This window comes from Bombyx mandarina, chromosome 23, assembly GCF_030267445.1.
Source record: "Bombyx mandarina strain Sakado chromosome 23, ASM3026744v2".
NCBI classification, from domain to species: domain Eukaryota; kingdom Metazoa; phylum Arthropoda; class Insecta; order Lepidoptera; family Bombycidae; genus Bombyx; species Bombyx mandarina.
The window spans coordinates 11,679,663-11,699,976 of NC_143229.1; the positions used below are offsets into that span (position 1 = coordinate 11,679,663).

General features: G+C 36.6%; 1 protein-coding gene across 5 annotated transcripts; it reads left to right on the forward strand.

Annotated features, from left to right (window-relative positions):
- Positions 1-7,502: 7,502 nt before the first annotated feature.
- On the forward strand, positions 7,503-11,502 carry LOC114245945 (oligoribonuclease, mitochondrial). Of its 5 annotated transcripts, none has more exons than XM_089737729.1 (3): positions 7,503-7,816; positions 9,166-9,398; positions 10,699-11,502. In XM_089737729.1, the coding sequence occupies exons 1-3, from the start codon at positions 7,810-7,812 to the stop codon at positions 11,047-11,049; spliced, it is 591 nt and encodes a 196-aa protein (XP_089593855.1). In that variant the 5' UTR covers positions 7,503-7,809; the 3' UTR covers positions 11,050-11,502. The 5 variants fall into 5 exon arrangements, with proteins under 5 accessions (XP_089593855.1, XP_028034073.2, XP_028034071.2 ...); XM_028178272.2 differs by having other exon boundaries at positions 7,543-7,677; XM_028178270.2 differs by having other exon boundaries at positions 7,804-8,136.
- Positions 11,503-20,314: the final 8,812 nt, after the last annotated feature.

A 20,314-nucleotide genomic window follows, 5' to 3' on the forward strand; every position in this document is an offset into this window, starting at 1 on the left:
ATTCGAAAACCTAGCGGCTGTGCAAATGGGTTCGCATACTCAATTTGCGAACCCGTTTGCGCTTCCTCCTACACTTATTTACGAATGTCTCACGAATTTCTCCTCCTTTTTAATTCGTCAATGGAACATTGAAAAGAAAAAGAGTTTTGAATTCTTTCCCAGACATCATTAACAGCCATGCTGTTTTTATGGGATTTCTTTTGATGAAGATACGCTACACTTTTTTTTTTTTTTTTTTCTACCTAAGCTGATAGCCTTGAAAGGCTATGTCAGCGTAACCCTAACTTTAGTAGGTGAGCTCACGGGACTCAACCTGACGATGTTGCTAACACGAACCCTAGCAAGAGCCGTGCTTCGCAGAATCTACCACCGGATCGGAAACGCGACCCACTGAGAAGATCCGGCGAGAAACTCAGTGGGCTGTGTCTGAGAGTTAATTTACTCGTCGAGCCCTTCGTCGCAAGCGACGGGTTCGACGAGAACGGTGACCGGTACTTGAAGTACCTAAAAGCACCGTTAGTGGATCGGGAGGATCCGAGATGACGTGTTTTGGGTGACGTCGACTGCTTTCCATTCTGTCCGCAGGATCGGGAATGTAGTTACCGGCGGCCACGATGAGAGGGTTCTCGTGTCGTGCCGCTTTATTGAAGTGGCGCATGGACGCCGACTGAAGATACTTACTGATGGACTCTAAGTCCAGGTCGTCATGGAGGTCGACGTTCCTGACGAACCACGGGGCTCCGACGGCTATCCTGCAAAAACGGGATTGAATAATTTGAAATGATTTTAAGTGTATGCGGGCCGCGTGAGCGAACACTACACTTGCATAGGTCATGACGGGGCGTATGCAAGTTTTGTAGAGTGTCACCTTATTTCTAAGGGACATTTTACTTCGCCTACATATCATCGGGTAGAACGCTACACAGTAGACGTCACGAACTATGAAAATGGCGATACGTCCGTTACCTTCGCAATCGTCGGCGTAACTGGGCAAGCGAATGTGTGGGAGACTACGCGAAGGTTCGCGCGTTTTGTTGTCTGTTATACGGGCTCTACATTCACCCGCGAATCACGGCTGCGATTCGCGCATGAACACGACGTGAAAAACATAGCCCTCTACACACGCAACCTTTCGCATTTACGTTCGCGCATTTGACTGAAATGGACGTTAAAGTTGCTGCTGCTCTGACATTGTGCGCCTTAGCGTGTTACAATTATACGTTTATAAAATCAAAAAAACAAATAAAAAATAAATGGAGGAGAAGAAGGTGGTGGATGACACAAATCCATCGTAACAATCCTTCACTTTTTTTCTATACGTTCTTTAGCTAGACATTAAGGAATCCTTTTTCTTCTTTAAATATGGCACAGGAATTTCCATCATGTACTTTATTTTTGTTTTTATGATCTCCATGTTGAGCTTGCCAAAGCACGGGCTCAGCATGATAACATTCAAGGAACGTCAGTTGCCGATCGTTACTCCATTCGATACTCATGACGTCCGCTTGTCACTGCGTCTCGCACACAACTGCGAACATACCCGAGTGTGGATGCCTTTGCGTTCGCGCTTCGCAGGCCCTTTGTCGCGGGCCAGAAAACCGCCACCGGACGGGGAACGCCGTGAAGCGCGACCGCGAAGTCGCGAAACCATCCACACTCGCGGTTCGCGCCCTTCGCGGACATTCGCGCCGCGAATGTGGAGCCGGCTTTAAAAAACCGACACAGCTTGGAAAACCACGAATGCAGCGAAAACTTTGCATAATGATTCGCAAATGTCGTCCTACACTTGCGGGTTTGCGTATTCGTGCGCATGTGAGTGACCGGTGTAACAATGTCTAAGGCCCAATTAAGATTAATTAATCGACTTTGACGAACAAAATACTCTATTTGAAATCGATATTACAATGCAATAAATAATATGAGACTGATTTCACAATTTTAAATATTATTTTTTCGCTTTTTCTTAAGGTTATTAAAATGATTTTCATTTTCGCAGAAAAAGTAGTTAGCGCATCTCTTATCATCTGAAGTAGTAATTTAAGATCACAATTAATAACGACATTCAGCAAAAAAGTTAGTTCACCATAGCATAGTAATGAGTATGAGTGAAAAATTACATGTCTATAAAAGGTGGCTTAGTATAGGAATCAATTTTCAATGTTATTTTATAATTTGTATTAGGCACAGCGATTCTTCCTGAAAGGTTTGATCTGAATCGAAGCTTGGAAAATCTATTCTCAATGAAATCGACATTGAGAACATCGATTTCCTAAAGATCGCTTTTTGTTTCGAATCGTAATTTTAACGTATGGAGGGTAGAGTTAAGGAGAACCGTCTCATATGGGAGAAGCTTGAAAAAGTGTCCCACTTTCAGACTATGGCCGTTTTCCAATTACAGCACAAGAGCGCATTATGCGGCATAATGCTCAACTAAGCTTCAGCATAATTCGGCATTGTGCGTCACTGAGTCGCATTATGCTAATTTAATATATTTAATAACTAGAGTAGTTAGTGACAGTGTAACATAAAAGACCTCACATGTTTACGTAGTCTAAACTAATTTCGTCAATATAACCTAAAATTATTGCTGTAGTAAAACGTGAAGACATCGATTGCATTTTCTTATCAGCTTTAATTAAATACTTTTTGTGATTTTGTAGTGCTTACAGTTCTTTCGTCTTTTTTTATTTCTCTATCATAGTCCAATAACTTCCAGTGCCTTTTTAAAAATTTACCCGGTAGCGCCACCCTTATTTAGCAGATTTTAATGGACACTTTTTCACATACAGATACGGTTCTCCTTACTCCTTACCTCTACCCTCCATGTTTTAACGTAACAAAAATATCAACTATCAACAAAAATACTAACATTCGCCAACAAAATCTATTTTGGTTTCTTTTTTGTCGTTGTAGAGTATGATAAAGGCTCTTGAATTCATGCAGTCATCAAAATATATTCTTATAACAACCTCGTATCGCCATTCGCCATAATTAGTTGATACGTTTGCAACCAAAGAGTAAAGTATGGAGGTCTCATTTGTAATTATATACAAAAAAATCGGAGATTTTAAACCAAGCCAAATAAAAAGTGTGTGTGTCCGCTCCGACGCACGACTGGAGTTTACTGGATATAAAAAATTAAACGAAACAATACGAGAAATAGTTCTATATTACGACAACACGATACACTACAGATTATTAACAAATTAACGAGACACAAAACAAACGACTAACAAATATATGAAAATACAATAATGAGAGAAACGCGCGATCAGTACGAGGCTTTGTGGCGGACTGCCGGCGCATGTACTAGCATGTCACACGAAATGCGCATAACGCATTTCGTGTGACATGCTAGTACGATTTTGGTCCCCATAATTTTCATACCCCGGGCCTATATATGTAAATCGATTCTAAAGGAGTAAACTCCAAAAAAAAAAGTGTGTGTGTCCGCTCCGACGCACGACTGGAGTTTACTGGATATAAAAAATTAAACGAAACAATACGAGAAATAGTTCTATATTACGACAACACGATACACTACAGATTATTAACAAATTAACGAGACACAAAACAAACGACTAACAAATATATGAAAATACAATAATGAGAGAAACGCGCGATCAGTACGAGGCTTTGTGGCGGACTGCCGGCGCATGTACTAGCATGTCACACGAAATGCGCATAACGCATTTCGTGTGACATGCTAGTACGATTTTGGTCCCCATAATTTTCATACCCCGGGCCTATATATGTAAATCGATTCTAAAGGAGTAAACTCCAAAAAAAGTGTGTGTGTCCGCTCCGACGCACGACTGGAGTTTACTGGATATAAAAAATTAAACGAAACAATACGAGAAATAGTTCTATATTACGACAACACGATACACTACAGATTATTAACAAATTAACGAGACACAAAACAAACGACTAACAAATATATGAAAATACAATAATGAGAGAAACGCGCGATCAGTACGAGGCTTTGTGGCGGACTGCCGGCGCAGCAGCCCGGCGCGCATTTCGTGTGACATGCGCATAACGCATTTCGTGTGACATGCTAGTACGATTTTGGTCCCCATAATTTTCATACCCCGGGCCTATATATGTAAATCGATTCTAAAGGAGTAAACTCCAACAAAACATTTCTTACACAGTTAATACTCTTAAATCACTTAAATTACATAAATCCAATAGTAAAGTCATAAATTAAGGTTATTATCTATGTTTTCCGAACAGATAAAACTGTATGGGCTTAGATCCCCTTGCCTTTCCTTAAGGAAAAATTGACCCAAAAAAAAAATCTATGTTTTCCACATAGAGTTAGTACCGTAAAATGGGGCGATTAGGGATTGAGAGGCGAATCGGGAAAAACCCGGGAAAATCTTTCGACACTCAATATTAGTTTTATATTCGTTGCAAAATCTTCCATTTTTTGTAGTTTAATAGTAGAATGTTGAAAGTTTACAAAACAACTCTGAATATGCATGATAATAGCTGCTAACTTATAAAAAATCGTGTTTCAAATTAACTTTCTGTGGTGGTCATTATTTTAGTGCTAGAAACTTTGCTCTCTTTTATTTATTTGATAATAATAGAAGACGACTGTGATTTATAAACGTTATTTAGTGTTTGAACCATCATGTATATTAAAGGTAAGTCTCAGTTGTTATTGGTTTTAATGTATTTGATAAAATAAAAATACATGTAAAAATCTGTTGTTTTTGGGGATATTGGGGACGTCTTAGGTACAAATAACAACGAAAAATGGGTCAATTGGGATGGGAATACGTGAAATGAAAACGACCTAAGTATAAATAGGTACAGGTTTCTAGGGTTGTCTATGTAGTTATAACAATATTTTTTAAATTTGTTGGTAAAAATTTGGTTTATTCATGATGTTTTGTCTAGAACTTTTATTCAAAATTATCAATGTGTTATTTTATTGTTTGGTAAATATTTATATTATCAGTTACGTATTGTTTTCTATTTTTAGATATGACTCGCGTGTACGTATCAAAGAGTGCAAAGCCTTATAAGAGATATTATCCCTTAATATTAAAAACAGCAATTGGGCAATTGCCTAATTGGGAATAAGTCTTTAGTTGAAATAGCTAAGCAATTTAATATAAGTCAGTCGATTTTGCACAGACATGTAATAAGAACAATGAAATCTCAAGGTGGACAAAAATGTCTAAGTAATACATAATAAAATATTTAATATTTGTTCAGAGTGTCAGTTTTGCAATGTCTTTTATTGATGATCACTTTGTTGGTTCAACTAAATAAATAAATTAATTAAAACCAAGTAGCAAATTTCTCAACCCTAGCAAATTTCTCATTTCGTCCCAATTAACCGCAATTTCCGGGTAAATAGGGATTACACCTATTTTTGCTTTTTTTGCTTAAACTGGAATGCTAGTTGCATAGTTTTAAATTGAACAACAAAGATGCCCCCAAAACTCAATCATTTTGATCCTGATATAGCATTATATACATCAACAACTACCTTAAAATTGGTCATAAAGTTGGAATTTGTCCCTAATCGCCCCATTTTACCGGTACTTAATAACTCCATGGTTTTCCATGTATAAAGATGGGTTAATACTACTATATAGGTCTATGGTTAATACCAATATTTGTCAATATTAGCTAATACGAATATATTCGTTATGTAATATTATAATACCTTAACTAATACGTGAATATCCTGATATCTTAATATACTTCGATAAAACGGGTAAACGAGTTAAACCTAATACGGTATTCGTGAAATATGTTAATAATCATAGATAATACACATAAATTAGTTATTAATAATATAAATAGTATATTGTATCTAGGAATTTGACTTTATACTAAATATTTTACAAGTAATACTTTATACTAAATATTTTACAATAATTTGACGGCTGTCTGGTGTAGTGGTAAGTGACATGGTCACTACATAAGGGGGTCGCGGGTTTGAATCCCGCCAAGGGAAGATATTTGTATGATAAATATAAATGTCTTTTCCAGGGTTATGGACGTATATTAAATATATGTATGTGTATAATAAAAATCTTACATTTATTTCCGTTATCTGGTACCTGTAACACAAGTTCTTTACGAACTTAGCGCGGGACCACTTAGCGTGGCGTGATTTTTAGTAAATATTTATTATTATTATTATTATTTATTATTATATATATAAGACGTCCGATGCATTCGTATGAAGCGATGCACCGGTGTTCGAATCCCGCAGGCGGGTACCAATTTTTCTAATGAAATACGTACTCATCAAATGTTCACGATTGACTTCCACGGGTGAAGGAATAACATCGTGTAATAAAAATCAAACCCGCAAAATTATAATTTGCGTAATCACTGGTGGTAGGACCTCTTGGGAGTGCGCACGGGTAGGTACCACCACCCTGGCTATTTCCGCCGTGAAGCAGTAATGCGTTTCGGTTCGAAGGGTGGGGTAGCCGTCGTAACTATACTGAGACCTTAGAACTTATATCTCGAGGTGGGTGGCGCATTTACGTTTTTTTATTTATTTTTTATTGCTTAGATGTGTGGACGAGCTCACAGCCTACCTAGTGTTAAGTGGTTACTGGAGCCCATAGACATCTACAACGTAAATGCGCCATCTGGATGTCTGTGGGCTCCAGTAACCACTTAACATCAGGTGGGCTATGAGTTCGTCCATCCATCTAAGCAATAAAGGTGATATTACTCGAAAACATTATACATCACTCTTAACATTACTCAGTGCGTTCAATAGATACTGTGACGAATACATTGTATCTATACACCCGAATCATTACCTAAGTGATGTGTTCATAGTACTTTGTATTGTAATACACTGTTATATTACTTGACAGAGATTGACTTACTTAATAATATAATAATTTAATTTTTTACTTTATATAATTTATTGTGGGATGAACGGATTTCATATGGCGACTTAGACTGCAAATTGAGCTCGACGATAATGTTAATATATGAGAGCAGTAGACGCATTATTTCGGCGCGGTCTCCTCAAAGTACATCCAAAGAGGACTGTACTTTCATTTAGACGCCATTCTTTCTTTCACTTATTAAACACGCATTAAAACAAATAATAAAACTATCTTCAAACAAGTGCTTAAGTAATTCAAACACAAAAATTAATATTAAATATTACTAAACAATTACGAGCGACTAGCGATTTTACAAAAGTTGTGAATAAAAAATTAAGTAACTACTTGCGGGGAACTACTGGCTGGCCGCATGAAAAATATAAACACAAATACCTATATTAAAATTCAGACGTACCATAGGTATAAAAATGTACCTAGCGGCTAGGGCATACGGTTCAAAATCACTAGGAATAATTCCGTGTCGCTTGCTCATTTATTTTGCGTAGTGCTGTAGCACTGCACGTCAAGCCATCGCGTTGCAGCGTCGATCGGTCTGTCTCGCTCGCTCGGTTGCGTTCGTGTATTAAGCAACATTACACGACAAAGAAAGAAACATGTTGGGTGATAGTGTGATGTTTGTTTCCTTCGCGTAATGTGTGATGTTGCATTACATCGTAGAGTAATATTACCGGAGTAATATCACTCGCATTACTTACACATGTCTAATATTTTCGTGTGATAGATAGTTCGCTACAAGTAGCAGTGTTCTGTGGATAAATACAACCCGACCGATGTGAGTTGGCTAATATTATGAATAAGTGAATATTAGCGTATCAGATTTCGACGGATTACCGATACACGAATAGAAGCTGTATTACGAATATCGTAATGAATACTAATATATCGGTCTCACCCTTATCCATGTATGAATGGTCTGTAATTCTATATCGCACATGTCCAAATTGCTCTAAATTCTTCATTAAATAGATTAAAGTATTATTAAATACAAAGCAATTTAATAAACTTGGTCGTTATTGTAATTAGATTAGTATAGATAATATTGGTGTAAATATATAAATAGTATGTAATGTAATGTTGTACAACTATTAATTTCGTTTTTTTTTTGTGTAATGACATGCAGTTACATTCAGCATGTAAATTCTATTTCACATTAAAACAATTACATACAACATGATAAAATCTACGTTATCACGAAGTGCAATAACGTTCTTAACTCGTAATTTGTCCATGTGTAAGTACACTAAAATTCATTTCAAATAAATAATATGATTTAGTGTACCTACCTGAAGTAAATATTTTTTTGAAAATCATTGCCTAACTTACCACTAAGTATTCTGTTAAATGCATTTACGTTATCAAATTCTTTATTTTATAGGTATTTTGTTTATAATTTTATTTAAAAGCTGAGTTACCCTTGCATATTTAATTGTCTTTGACTGCATTGATGACATTCTCATGTCAGTCTTGTTAACTTTTTGCAAAAATTTTTATTTGCCAGTCAATGGCAATAGGTGGACCAAACCTGGTTTAAGTGGTTCTAGAGTCCATAGAAATCACAATGTGGATTCTACCACTGCTCGCTTTGAGACTTTGTATGGTAGTTAAGTAACTTACATTTTTTTTGGGTTTGTTTTTTAATACTTGAAGTTATTCCTTCATTGTGGAAGTCTTCTGTGAATGAGCTTTTTGTATTAGAATAAAAAATATGGTATTTGAAATACTCTGCATAGTTGAGCTCTTGCTATGAGTGCATCTTTCTGGTAGGTCAAAATGATTTCACATTATTTTAGTCACTAAACAAAAACTAAATCTCCACCAATATGTAGGTTTCTATCATATATATTTTTATATAGAAGGGAAATCCATACATCACTAAACAAACATACAAAAAAGTGTTAGAAATCTTATTGTCATCAGATTAGATTTTTTGTAACTGATTTGGTAATGATAATTAGTAGGCAGCAGATTATACATAGATAATAGTAGATTTTTAACACATTTTTACTGGTTGTAAGACCTTTTGTGAGTCCACACAGTTAGGTACCACCACCCTGCCTATTTCTGCCAGCAGTAATGCGTTTCGGTTTGAAGGGTAGGGCAGCCATTGTAACTATACTGAGACTAGAATTCATATCTCAAAGTGGTTGAAGGCATTTACGTTGTAGATGTCTATGGGTTCCGGTAACCACTTAACACCAGGTGGGCCGTGAGCTCGTCCAATAGCGTACACAATAAAAAATTACAATTTTTTATTTTGCAGCTCCAAAAATAATGAAGAAAAAAAATACTAAAGTTGACATAGCTCAGAGGATTGTATGGATGGATCTTGAAATGACAGGACTTGACATTGAAAATGACCACATAATGGAAATAGCGTGTCTTGTGACAGATGCACAGCTAAATGTAGTGGCGACTGGTCCCGATATAGTTATAAATCTACCTGAAGTGACTTTAAACAAAATGAATAACTGGTGTAAGGTCCAACATGGCGAGGTAAAATATATATTATCAATATAATATAACTGTTTTTGAAAATGAGCAATTTTGTCGTGTGCACAAGAACCTTCCATCAACAATAGTATTGTTTATCGAAGACAAGAACCATTCTGTTTGTCTGAAATAAAAGGATTTTGAGTTAAAAAATTACCAAAGTTAATATTTTATGTTTTTCTAAGATGTGTCTTGAGGGACTAGGCTAGATATTCTTTTTTATTCCTAGTTTAACTCCTAAAAATGAATTTTCTCTTAACTGACACAAAATTAGGCAGGCAATATATGAACCAATGTATTTTACTAACCTAAAAGCATATAGTTTAGCACTTTAATAAGTAATTAGTTGTAAAGTTTATTTAAAACTTAAATATTATAGATACAATAAGATCATAATAATGTTTATAATAGGTCCTAGCAATGTCCCAAGCCAAACCTTACCTCTAAAAAGTTATGGTCCCTGTTGGGTGGTCTAGTGCCAGTAAAATTAATCATAGCTTCTTACCGAATGGAACAGGCATAACTGCAGATTTGTCCGTGGGGAACTTGATACAATTATTGAGAAGTTCGCAAATCTCTGACCATCCTTGATTAATCGCTCGTCCTCAATGGTCCTACACGCCAATGCTCGACATAACAATCTCTCCAAGCTACAAGAGCTAGGGTTTGATGTTTTGGCATCATCCACCATACTCATCAGACCTATCGCTGACAGACTCCTACTTTTTTCAAAGTTTGGACAACTTCTTAGAAGGGAAAAAAAACAATACTGTACAAAATTTCTTAAAAGAATTTGTTGGCTCCCATGCCCCTGACTTTTTCAAGAAAGGGATTGAAAATTACTAATGTGCTGATAGAGATGCACCGATACCATGGATGCATGTTTTGATGTATAGAAATAATAATTATTTATAAAAAATTATCTTATTCTGTATATGAAATGGCAACTTCATAGGCAAAGACTGTTTACTATTTTAACTGTTCAGTATTTTTGTCATTCCCAATGTAATTTTCTCATACCCTCAAAGGTATGGTGCGTATCACAGGTTGGAGATTATTGGCTTAGATAGATGGACTACCCCGCACCTACCTGGTTTTAAATTAAAAACGAAAACGCTGGTACCCACTTTGAGGCATGGGTTCTAAGCCTTAGTCTTATACATAGTACAATGACTGCCTCACTCTTCAAACCCAAATGCATTACTGTAAAAATCAGCTGTGTTTCCCCTATTAATTGTGTAAAATTTTCATACATTTTAAGAACCATAAAGTGTGGGTTAATTAAAATTTTATATTTGTCCAGACAGGGTTGACAGAGGCGTGCCTTAAATCAAACACATCATTAGCTGAAGCTGAGAGAATAATTCTGAAGTTTGTCAGTAATCATGTACCAGAGAAAATTTGTCCACTGGCTGGTAACAGTATTTATATGGATAGGATGTTTTTAATAAAGTACATGCCTAAATTAAATGATTATTTACATTATCGTTGTATAGATGTCAGTACAGTTAAAGAATTGGCAAAACGATGGTACCCACGAGAATATTCTTTAATACCCCAAAAAAAATTTGAGCATCGGGCATTAAATGATATTCTTGAGAGCGTCCAAGAACTAAAATATTACAAGGAAAATATATTTAAGACTGTATTATAATTGAAATTAGTATTTTTTTTGTAGTTAATCAATATTTGTATTTATAAACTGAGAAATCAATCAAGATCACAATTTGAACAAATATAAAATTATAAAAATAGAGTATTTAATAACAACATCAACATAAGTTTACTGTGAAGAAAGGCTTTTTTGTTATGGTGCCGCAATTCACCATTGCAGTCGCAATATATGTGCTCCTATCGTCGCGTCGTACCCACAGACTTTTGTCTGCACGTGATCATGACGCTTGCAACAGCGCGGATATATCTGTAACTCATTAAATATGAAAATCGTTGTTAAATAATAGTGTGTCCATGTGACGCGAAAGTTTAAAACAATTCATTGTATGTATATGGTATGGGTACTGTTAGTAAATGAAGTTAATTAATTTAGCACTTATCGATGTATTTTAATTAAATTTGAATTACATAAATAAACGGACGCAGGGCGCAATGATTGTTTTATTTTTATTTCGTCATCCACATGTTTATCCGCTAAATTATAATTTGCATGATTACCATTTTTTCTAATGTAATGAGAAATACTTGGGATATGTTCACGATCGACTTTCACGGTCATCGTGCAATAAAAATGAAACCCACAAAATTACATTTTACGTAATTACTATGATAGGACGTTGTGCTGTAAAAACAGACCTTAGAACTCGTGTCTCGTGGTGGGTGGCGGCATTTACGTTGTAGATGTCTAGCGGCTCCGGTAACCACTTAACACTAGGTGGGCCGTGAGCTAGTCCACCCAAAAAATGTAAGGTGTTTGGTCATGCATATTGCGATTAAACTGCAACATGACCCTGACTTTGGGACTAATTTTCACGTCTGGAATTTTGAAAGTTCACTAGGCTGACAGACACCACAATGGGAATATCGTCACCCATCTTGATAGGTGACGTCGAAGTTTATTGTATAGTAACGGCTGTCCCAAACTTCAAACTGGTACACCAGGCCCTGCAGCAGAAACTGACAGGATTATATACTTATTCGTGTGCCCTTGCAATGCGCCCACGTACTTAATTTGTATACCTACACCATCAATAATTTGTTCCATAGGGAGGGCTCTGAGGAATTGTTTGAGATGATTCCACCATCTCGTTTTTACTATCGCACCGCCCGCCACTGGAGTAGAGTTCATCCATACTACTTGGAGCCACTGCATTCATCCACAGTGAATTTTCAGATCTTTTTTGCCGCGTATCATCCGGCTTTGGAATGAGCTCCCCTCGACGGTGTTTCCCGAGCGCTATAACATGTCCTTTTTCAAACGAGGCTTGTGGAGAGTGCTTAACGGTAGGCAGCGGCTTGGCTCTTCACCTCGGCATTGCTGAAGTCCATGGGCGGAGGTAACCACTCACCATCAGGTGGGGCGTAATAAAAATAAATACACGGAACAGTTTTTAAGTTGAAGGGCAATATAGTTTCAAAAAATTAAACTCGCAAATAAATAATGGGAGGTGTCGTCCTATTTATTTCTACCGCGATTTCTTATTTCCGTCTCGTGCACTTTTTTGAATCTTAGGATAGGCGGCATTTCAATGTTATTTAACATTTCATATCGATCTTGATATATAGATTGAGGCAGGAAGTATTAATTCCCCGGAGGAGAAAGTAATTGAAGCTATTAAAGTTGAATAAATGTAGCTGTGGTTAGAGTTGGCCTTGGTACCTACCTAATATTATGTGTAGATGAGCACTATAAACACTCGAAACCTTAGATCCGAAAATCGTTAGGTACCTACCTATATTATCATATTATAATGTCTAATATAATATAATTAATAATGTAATTATATAATAAATAAATAAGTTATAAATAAATAAATAAATTATAATGTAATTAGTAGGCAGCGGCTTGGCTCTGCCCCTGGCATTGCTGAAGTCCATGGGCGACGGTAACCACTCACCATCAGGTGGGTAGTATGCTCGTCTGCCTACAAGGGCAAAAAAAAAATCGTTTAAAGCGATTTTGATAAAGTTGTCCTCCTTACGTACGTACGAAAATTTTCATCAAAGTGCTAAAAGAGTTTTTATTCATATTTTTTTCGTTTCACTCAAACCCACATTATTCAATCGCTTACGAGATTGAAAAGCCTTCATATGTATGTATTCACGATAAATATGGCGTCGTAGGCACCTATTTCGGGACCTCTGTATATTTTACAAACAAAAAGGTAAAAAGAGAATTCGCCGGGACGGAATTTCCGATTCCGGTGATTTTTTCATAAGTCCATAAAGCCGGAGGCTGTGGCCTCCTAAAGCTCTTATGTTTTTAGAAATTGCTTACCGAGGTGAAACGCGTCATATTTCGGGGAGCTAGCTGAGCGTGACTGGGCTAATTTTAGCTTGAAACCCACTAAATGTCTATTCGTTGGTGAAATTGACGTAGTTTAATTTACGTAAGAGATTTTAAAAATATTAAGGAACAAAGCACATCGTCGTCCTTATTTACCTGTCTACTACAAATATGGAAATCGAAAAAAAAAATTGTGTTTTATGGTATTTTTTTGGAATTAACTAGTTTTCGTTAACAGGCTGCTTTATTACATATAGATTCATAAAATAGATGTACTTGTACATACAGAAAAAACTGATAGCCCCGTACTTAGCTTTTTTATTAAAATTCCTGGTATTGCATCCTCGAGTCATGAGGGCGAAATCTCGATTGTTTTGTATACAGGCTGTTTCACATGTTAGGTAGCAGTAGTTTGCTATGACTGGCATTGTTAAGGTTGATGAGCAACGCTGGCCACTCACTACGAGGTCAGGTGAGGTATTCTAGTCTGCTTACAATGGCCATAAAAACTTAAAAACACACAATTCGCGACATTTCGTATTTATACAAATTCTTACTTTTTATGGATTTGATTATTGATTTTTATTACACGATCTTATTTCTTGATCGTGGAAGTCGCCCCTGAATAAGTTTTAAGCATTTCCTTAGAAAAAAATATTATCAACAGTCAAACTGTCTTCTTATCCTTTAGGCCCTATTATTCTATTATTAGGTACTAAAACTGTAAGTACTGTAGGTATTCGAAACGTCGGAAATAATGTGATGATAATAAAAAAATATATAATTATTTAATTAATAATAAATAATAATTTGAATAAAATTATTTTACAACGAATACCTCTTTTATTTCAAGCCTTGCCTATATAGATACGGATGCTACAATTAGAAATGGAAAAAATGTGCAATGAAAACATTAAAAACGCTAAATTGTTATACAGCTATTACATAATATATTATGTACAATAGTTACATATAAGTTAAATAAATACCTCTCTTGTGAGTCCGCACGGGTAAGTACCACCACGCTGCCTATTTCTGCCGTGAAGCAGTAATGCGTTTCGGTTTGAAGGGTGGGGCAGCCGTTGTAACTATACTGAGGCCTTAGAACTTATATCTCGAGGTGGGTGGCGCATTTACGTTTTGGATGTCTATGGGCTCCAGTAAGCATTTAACACCAGGTGGGCTATGAGCTCGTCCACCCACTTAAGCAATAAAAAAAAAACAAAAAGAATTACTTGTTAAAATGCGACTAAAATACAGAGTAACTCCATTTCTATATACTTAGATTTACATTTTATGTGCATAATCAGAAATTCTTTGAACCCTGCTCCTCTCCGCTGAATTGAGACGGGTGAATCTACGAAATTACGATCAAAGGAAATAACGCCAATGAACGGTAACGAGTATACATTTTAATGAAGTTGATTTTGGTAACGTATTGATGTTCCAGAATTTATAATACATATATATTATTATGCTGTATGTTGCTATTAGGTATATAGGTAATCGTAAAGTCGCAGTCATCGTGAAAAAGCCACCCGGAAGTGATAAGATATTGGCACCGATGGTTGGCCGTGAATGTTTTTTTTGCAGATACAGGTGATGAAGTGTAAGAAGGAAAGATAACTTTTCCATGTCTTGTACTAATAAACCACTGCTTAGTCAGGGCCAAAGGATTTTCAGTAGGTTATTGTAAGTATAGAGCGGTTTTGGGTTTCGACTTTCACAAATATATCAACGCTGAAATGCTGTGAAAGAGTCTGATAATTTCTTTTCGACTCAAGAAATGGCAGTAGTAAATTGCATCTTTTTTTTCAAGCTGATGGTCTTGAGAGACCATTTCAGCGTAACCTTAACAAGTAGGTGAGCTCACGGGGCTCAAATCTGAAAATGTTTCTAACACTAACTCTAGCAAGAGTAGTGCTTCGCAGAATTTACCACCGGATCGGAAACGCGACCCACTGAAAAGATCCGGCGAGAAATTCAGTGGGCTGTGTCTGTAGGTTAATTTACGCGCCGAGCCCTTTGTCGCAAGTGATGGGTTCGACGAGAACGATGACCGGTGCTTGGGGTACCTAAAAGCACCCTGAGTGGATTGAGAGAATCCGAAATGACGTGAATTGCAGCTTTTGATTCCACGGCAAACTAATCAGAAAACAACAATATGTATGTACATATTATATGAGCGATACGCCAGGGCTTTCACGCCTAAGACCCATTACAACGAAAATACATATAACACAATTCTATAAAACTTTGTTGTTTGAAATGTGTTTGACAATCTGGAAATAGGCCCAAACACCTTGCGTCTAAATTTAACTAAAATGTTCAACTAAAAGTTGCTCTTCGCCGTTACGAAAATTATACCTCACAAGACTGATATTAAGCCAGATAAAACTTATACTTCACTTAGCTTGGTGTATCGCCATTATGTTTCTTTTCTAATTATTTCGAGTATCATATGTTACGATTTCTAAATGTGAATCGATTACTGTTATAGTCTAAATAATAATTATGCTTTTTTAAGTATATTTTGTAATATATTTTATAAAGTATATTTTGTTTAAGGAATATTATCGACTATGGAGACTAACTATAGAGACTTAGACTTTATTTCATGGTCAGTGGTGGTATTCACGTCTATATCTAATTGCTTCATCAACCACTTTATACCAGGGAAATACGTTTACGCATCTACAGAATCAAAAATAATCATCGTGAAACTAAATTATAAAGAGAAAATAAATGCCCGCGAATAAAACCACATAACATTATGACAATTTATTCAACCTTACATTAATGCCTACGGGAGGTCTCGCGACCTTTACCTGTTCCTGACACCATTAGTACAATAAATTACCTACATAAAGCATAGGTAATATCCATCCATGCCATTCACTAATTGAAGTCGTACGAAATTGTTGAGTCGAAATGTGTGCGTTTGTTTCATTTCTACAAGTACCTAATACTATGATGCTTTATCATTTTAAGTAGAGTCGACGTCGCCTTAAACACGTATATACGAATCCTCCCGATCCATTAACGGTAAATTAAGCCATAGACACAGCCCACTGAGTTTCTCAGCGGGTCGCGTTTCCGATCCGGTGGTAGATTCTGCGAAGCACTGCTCTTGCTAGGGCCAGTGTTAGCAACACTCCCGGTTTGAGCCCCCTAAGCTCACCTACACACGTTAGGGTGAAGCTGAAATAGCCTCTCAAGGCTATCAGCATAGGTAGGAAAAAATAATCAAGTAGTGTTTGAGGGTATCACGACTCGCGCTGATCAATATCCTGCTTGTTTTTTTTTTTTTTTATTGCTTAGATGGGTGGACGAGCTCACAGCCCACCTGGTGTTAAGTGGTTACTGGAGCCCATAGACATCTACAATGTAAATGCGCCACCCACCTTGAGATAATATAAGTTCTAAGGTCTCAGTATAGTTACAACGGCTACCCCACCCTTCGAAACGAAAGGCATTACTGCTTCACGGCAGAAATAGGCGGGGTGGTGGTACCCACCCGCGCGGACTCACAAGAGGTCCTATCACCAGTAATTACGCAAATTATAATTTTGCGGGTTTCATTTTTATTACACGATGTTATTCCTTCACCGTGGAAATCAATCGTGAACATTTGTTGAGTACGTATTTCATTAGAAAAATTGGTACCCGCCTGAGATTCGAACACCGGTGCATCGCTCAACACGAATGCACCGGACGTCTTATCCTTTAGGCCACGACGACTTCACGACGACTTCTGTTGCTGCAGTGGAGAGTGGTGTACGTTAAGTAGAAGCGGGCAACACTGTTAGGACCCGTGTGCTTAGTGCGAGTTTTTTAACGTTCTCGATAGCGTAAAAGTTAGCTCATATTTGTATAGAATGGGATGGTTTGCCTACGTTTGCCACTAGGGGCGTTGTTCCAACTGCATACAAAATTGGGATAACTTTTACGCTATCGAAAACGTTAAAAAACTCGCACTAAGCACACCAGTGGCCTCCGTGTGTGAACGCTGGCTTAAGCTGTGCACCTCCGTGATGGTTGTTCTACAATAAATGGTCTATGAAGACTTAAGTCGTGTCTTATTACACCAGAATTAGCGAAAGTACTCCTGCAGCTCCCAAGCATATGGAGCAATCGTAGGATCCAGCTTGAAGGGTGGGACAGCGTATTGAAATCTCAAATTTTTTTATTGCATAGATGGATGGATGAGCTCACAGCCGACCTGGTGTTAAGTGGTTGACGGAGCTCATAGACATCTATAACGTAAATGCCGCCACCCGTCTTGATATATAAGTTCTAAGGTTTCAGTATGTTTACAACAGCTGCCCACCCTTCAAACCGAAACGCATTACTGATTTACGGCTGAAATAGGCATGGTGGTGGTACCCGTGCGGACTCACAAGAGATCCTACCACTAGTAAAAGTCAATTAATGGTGCCTCAAATGTTTAAGCTGTAGAGCATGTCATACGATTAGGAATACACGCATGCATTCATACGCTCAAACAATATTGCCTTCCTCCTCGAGTAATCAAGTGAAAAGGTTTTTTATTAGTTAATTAGCCAATTTCAGGACTTACCGAATTTCCCTAGGTAAAATAAATTGTGATCGGGTACTTACAATTAGTTCAGAAACTAAATCTCAATTCAATAAACAAAGACGCACTTAGTAGACGGTTACTGCATACTAAATAGTCTAGATCTCAATTAACAGTTCTACTCGAGTCTTCCAGTTCCTAAAATTAGTTCTAGACTAAATCTTATCATTCCTAAGGTAACGGTAAAACGATTTTTCCTTCTTTTTTTTTGCTTTTTTTAGTATACATGCCTCTTTGCAAGCATAGTTTGACAGGCGTTCTTGTTGCACCTCTTTAACGATTTCCAGGTTTCACGTGTGTCTTATCGTGTATATCGCCGCCCATATTTAATGGATGTCTCAATTTTATTTGTTAGAGAAGTTATTTATTGAAAATACAGGTTAGCTATATTAAAATTATAATTTTAGATATGAATAAATATTATATGGGCAGCGTGCGTTTGAAGTGGTAAGAACAAAGCATTACATTTTTTAAATCTCTCACAGAGAAACGAGGGACCAAGGGATAGAGAACCATATGTCTTTAATGTTGTGTTTGCATAAACAGTAGGTATTACAAATTACAATTTGCGGCATAAAGGACATGTAGGCATTTTTTCATAATTTCAGTTACAAGACACTTCGAATCCTAAATAAAAAGTACTATGCTGGGTTGTTTTATCACTGAAGCCGATTTATTATTTATTAGTGCAATGAAAAATTTGAAATTTTATTGATCAACGCTTGCTACTGATGCAGTGAAATACGCGACTCTCTTTTGTGACTTTTTTTTCTAATATTAAATTTTAAATTTTTTAATAAGGATATCGCCCTAAATAATTTTGTTTTCCTGAGACGTTTCAACGTGGCTAATAACCGCGTTATAAGATAATTCTCTTCGCATCTCAAGTAAGATGCTAATACGCAATTTAGTAAATTAGATTCAGTGTAATCTTAATATTCGAGGTCTTACTTCGGTAGTTAGTTTGGCACCCTATTTAAAATCTCAACTAATGATGTGAGAGAAAATAAAAGATTGATTTCGTTATAACGTGTCGATCCTTTTAAATAGTAGTTTCATCCACAAGTTACACATTAGACGCCACTTATTTTAGATTGTGAGTGTTAATAATGTGTAGAATGAGTTACAAGGGGCGTTTAAAGTTTATAGGCGGTCCCTACCGGAGCACTTAGATATATTTATGTTACTACCACCTTTCAGCTCGATAAGTGCGCATTAAAATTTAAGTACATTACTTGTCATCACAGATCGACTATGTACAATGTAAAATAGCGTTACTGTCAAACTGCAGAATTAGAACAAAGTAATTTTTTTTACATGTTTTTTACTTTCGTAACTCAATAGCAAAGAGAATTTTTCACCACGTCTGGTTGTCCATATTTCACAGTTGAAGCTATTATCGCTCAATACGAGAGGCTTTAGGCCTTATATATAGGTAAATGAGATGGACGCTATGTTTACAAACAATAAGACCTAAAGTTTTCTGATTGAGTTCGCTGCGAAATCAGATTAATGTTCCTGCTAATAATTTCACCTTCTCATAATCATGATGCAGTGTGGCTTTTTTCATTGCCAGGATAACACTGATATAGCCTAGCATAGGTACTAGCCCGGTGATGCTGACATGGTCTCTCTAGACCATCAGCTTAGGTAGGAAAAAAAAGTAAATAAAGGTTAGCAATCACAACACGCTGGTTTAGTTCTCAGAGAACACTGCTACCCATTCGTTATAAAGTTGAATTGTTCTCGATCTAATCTTTGTAATTAATGATCCGCATTTATTACGACAACAAAGCACAAATGAGGTTTAACGACCTGACGGTCTTAAATTGCTTTAAAATTATCTTTGAGGTTTAATGAATGCTTTTACTATTTTTAATATTCAGGTACTTATAATATCACAAATATATAAAAAAATAACTGACTACTTATAATTTTAGACGGTTTTAACAAGTACTTCCTATTCTTGCCTGTATCTCACAATGAAGAGTCGGCGAAGCATGCCCTCTTTTTATATTCAGGCCATCATTCATAAGTCATCTCTATACATACACTCTCTACTTGCATATCTTCTTTCACGCAATCTATCCATGTCTTTTTCTGACACTCCTTCTCATGGTATTAACGGGTACATATATCACTGATTCCGTGGCATTGGTTAGACACGTGGTTGAGGTGTCAATTGTAACGATTATCTATCAAGTCTGTTATTAATGTTATTATTCAAGGAAGGAAGGTGGGAACGCGTGTGGCGAAGTTGTGTGAAATTTAATTTTGTCTATTTAGTGTTTCTTCAGGTCTAAATGTGTAATAACGGTAGTTTATTAACTGTTTAGTATCTGTGAAAGTGCACAAATGTGG

Coding starts and splice junctions, on each gene's coding strand:
- LOC114245945 (XM_028178270.2), top strand. CDS start 8,076: ATGATAAAATCTACGTTATCACGAAGTGCAATAACGTTCTTAACTCGT. Junction 8,137..9,165: donor AACTCGTAATTTGTCCATGT/GTAAGTACACTA, acceptor TTTATTTTGCAG/CTCCAAAAATAATGAAGAAA. Junction 9,399..10,698: donor GTAAGGTCCAACATGGCGAG/GTAAAATATATA, acceptor ATATTTGTCCAG/ACAGGGTTGACAGAGGCGTG.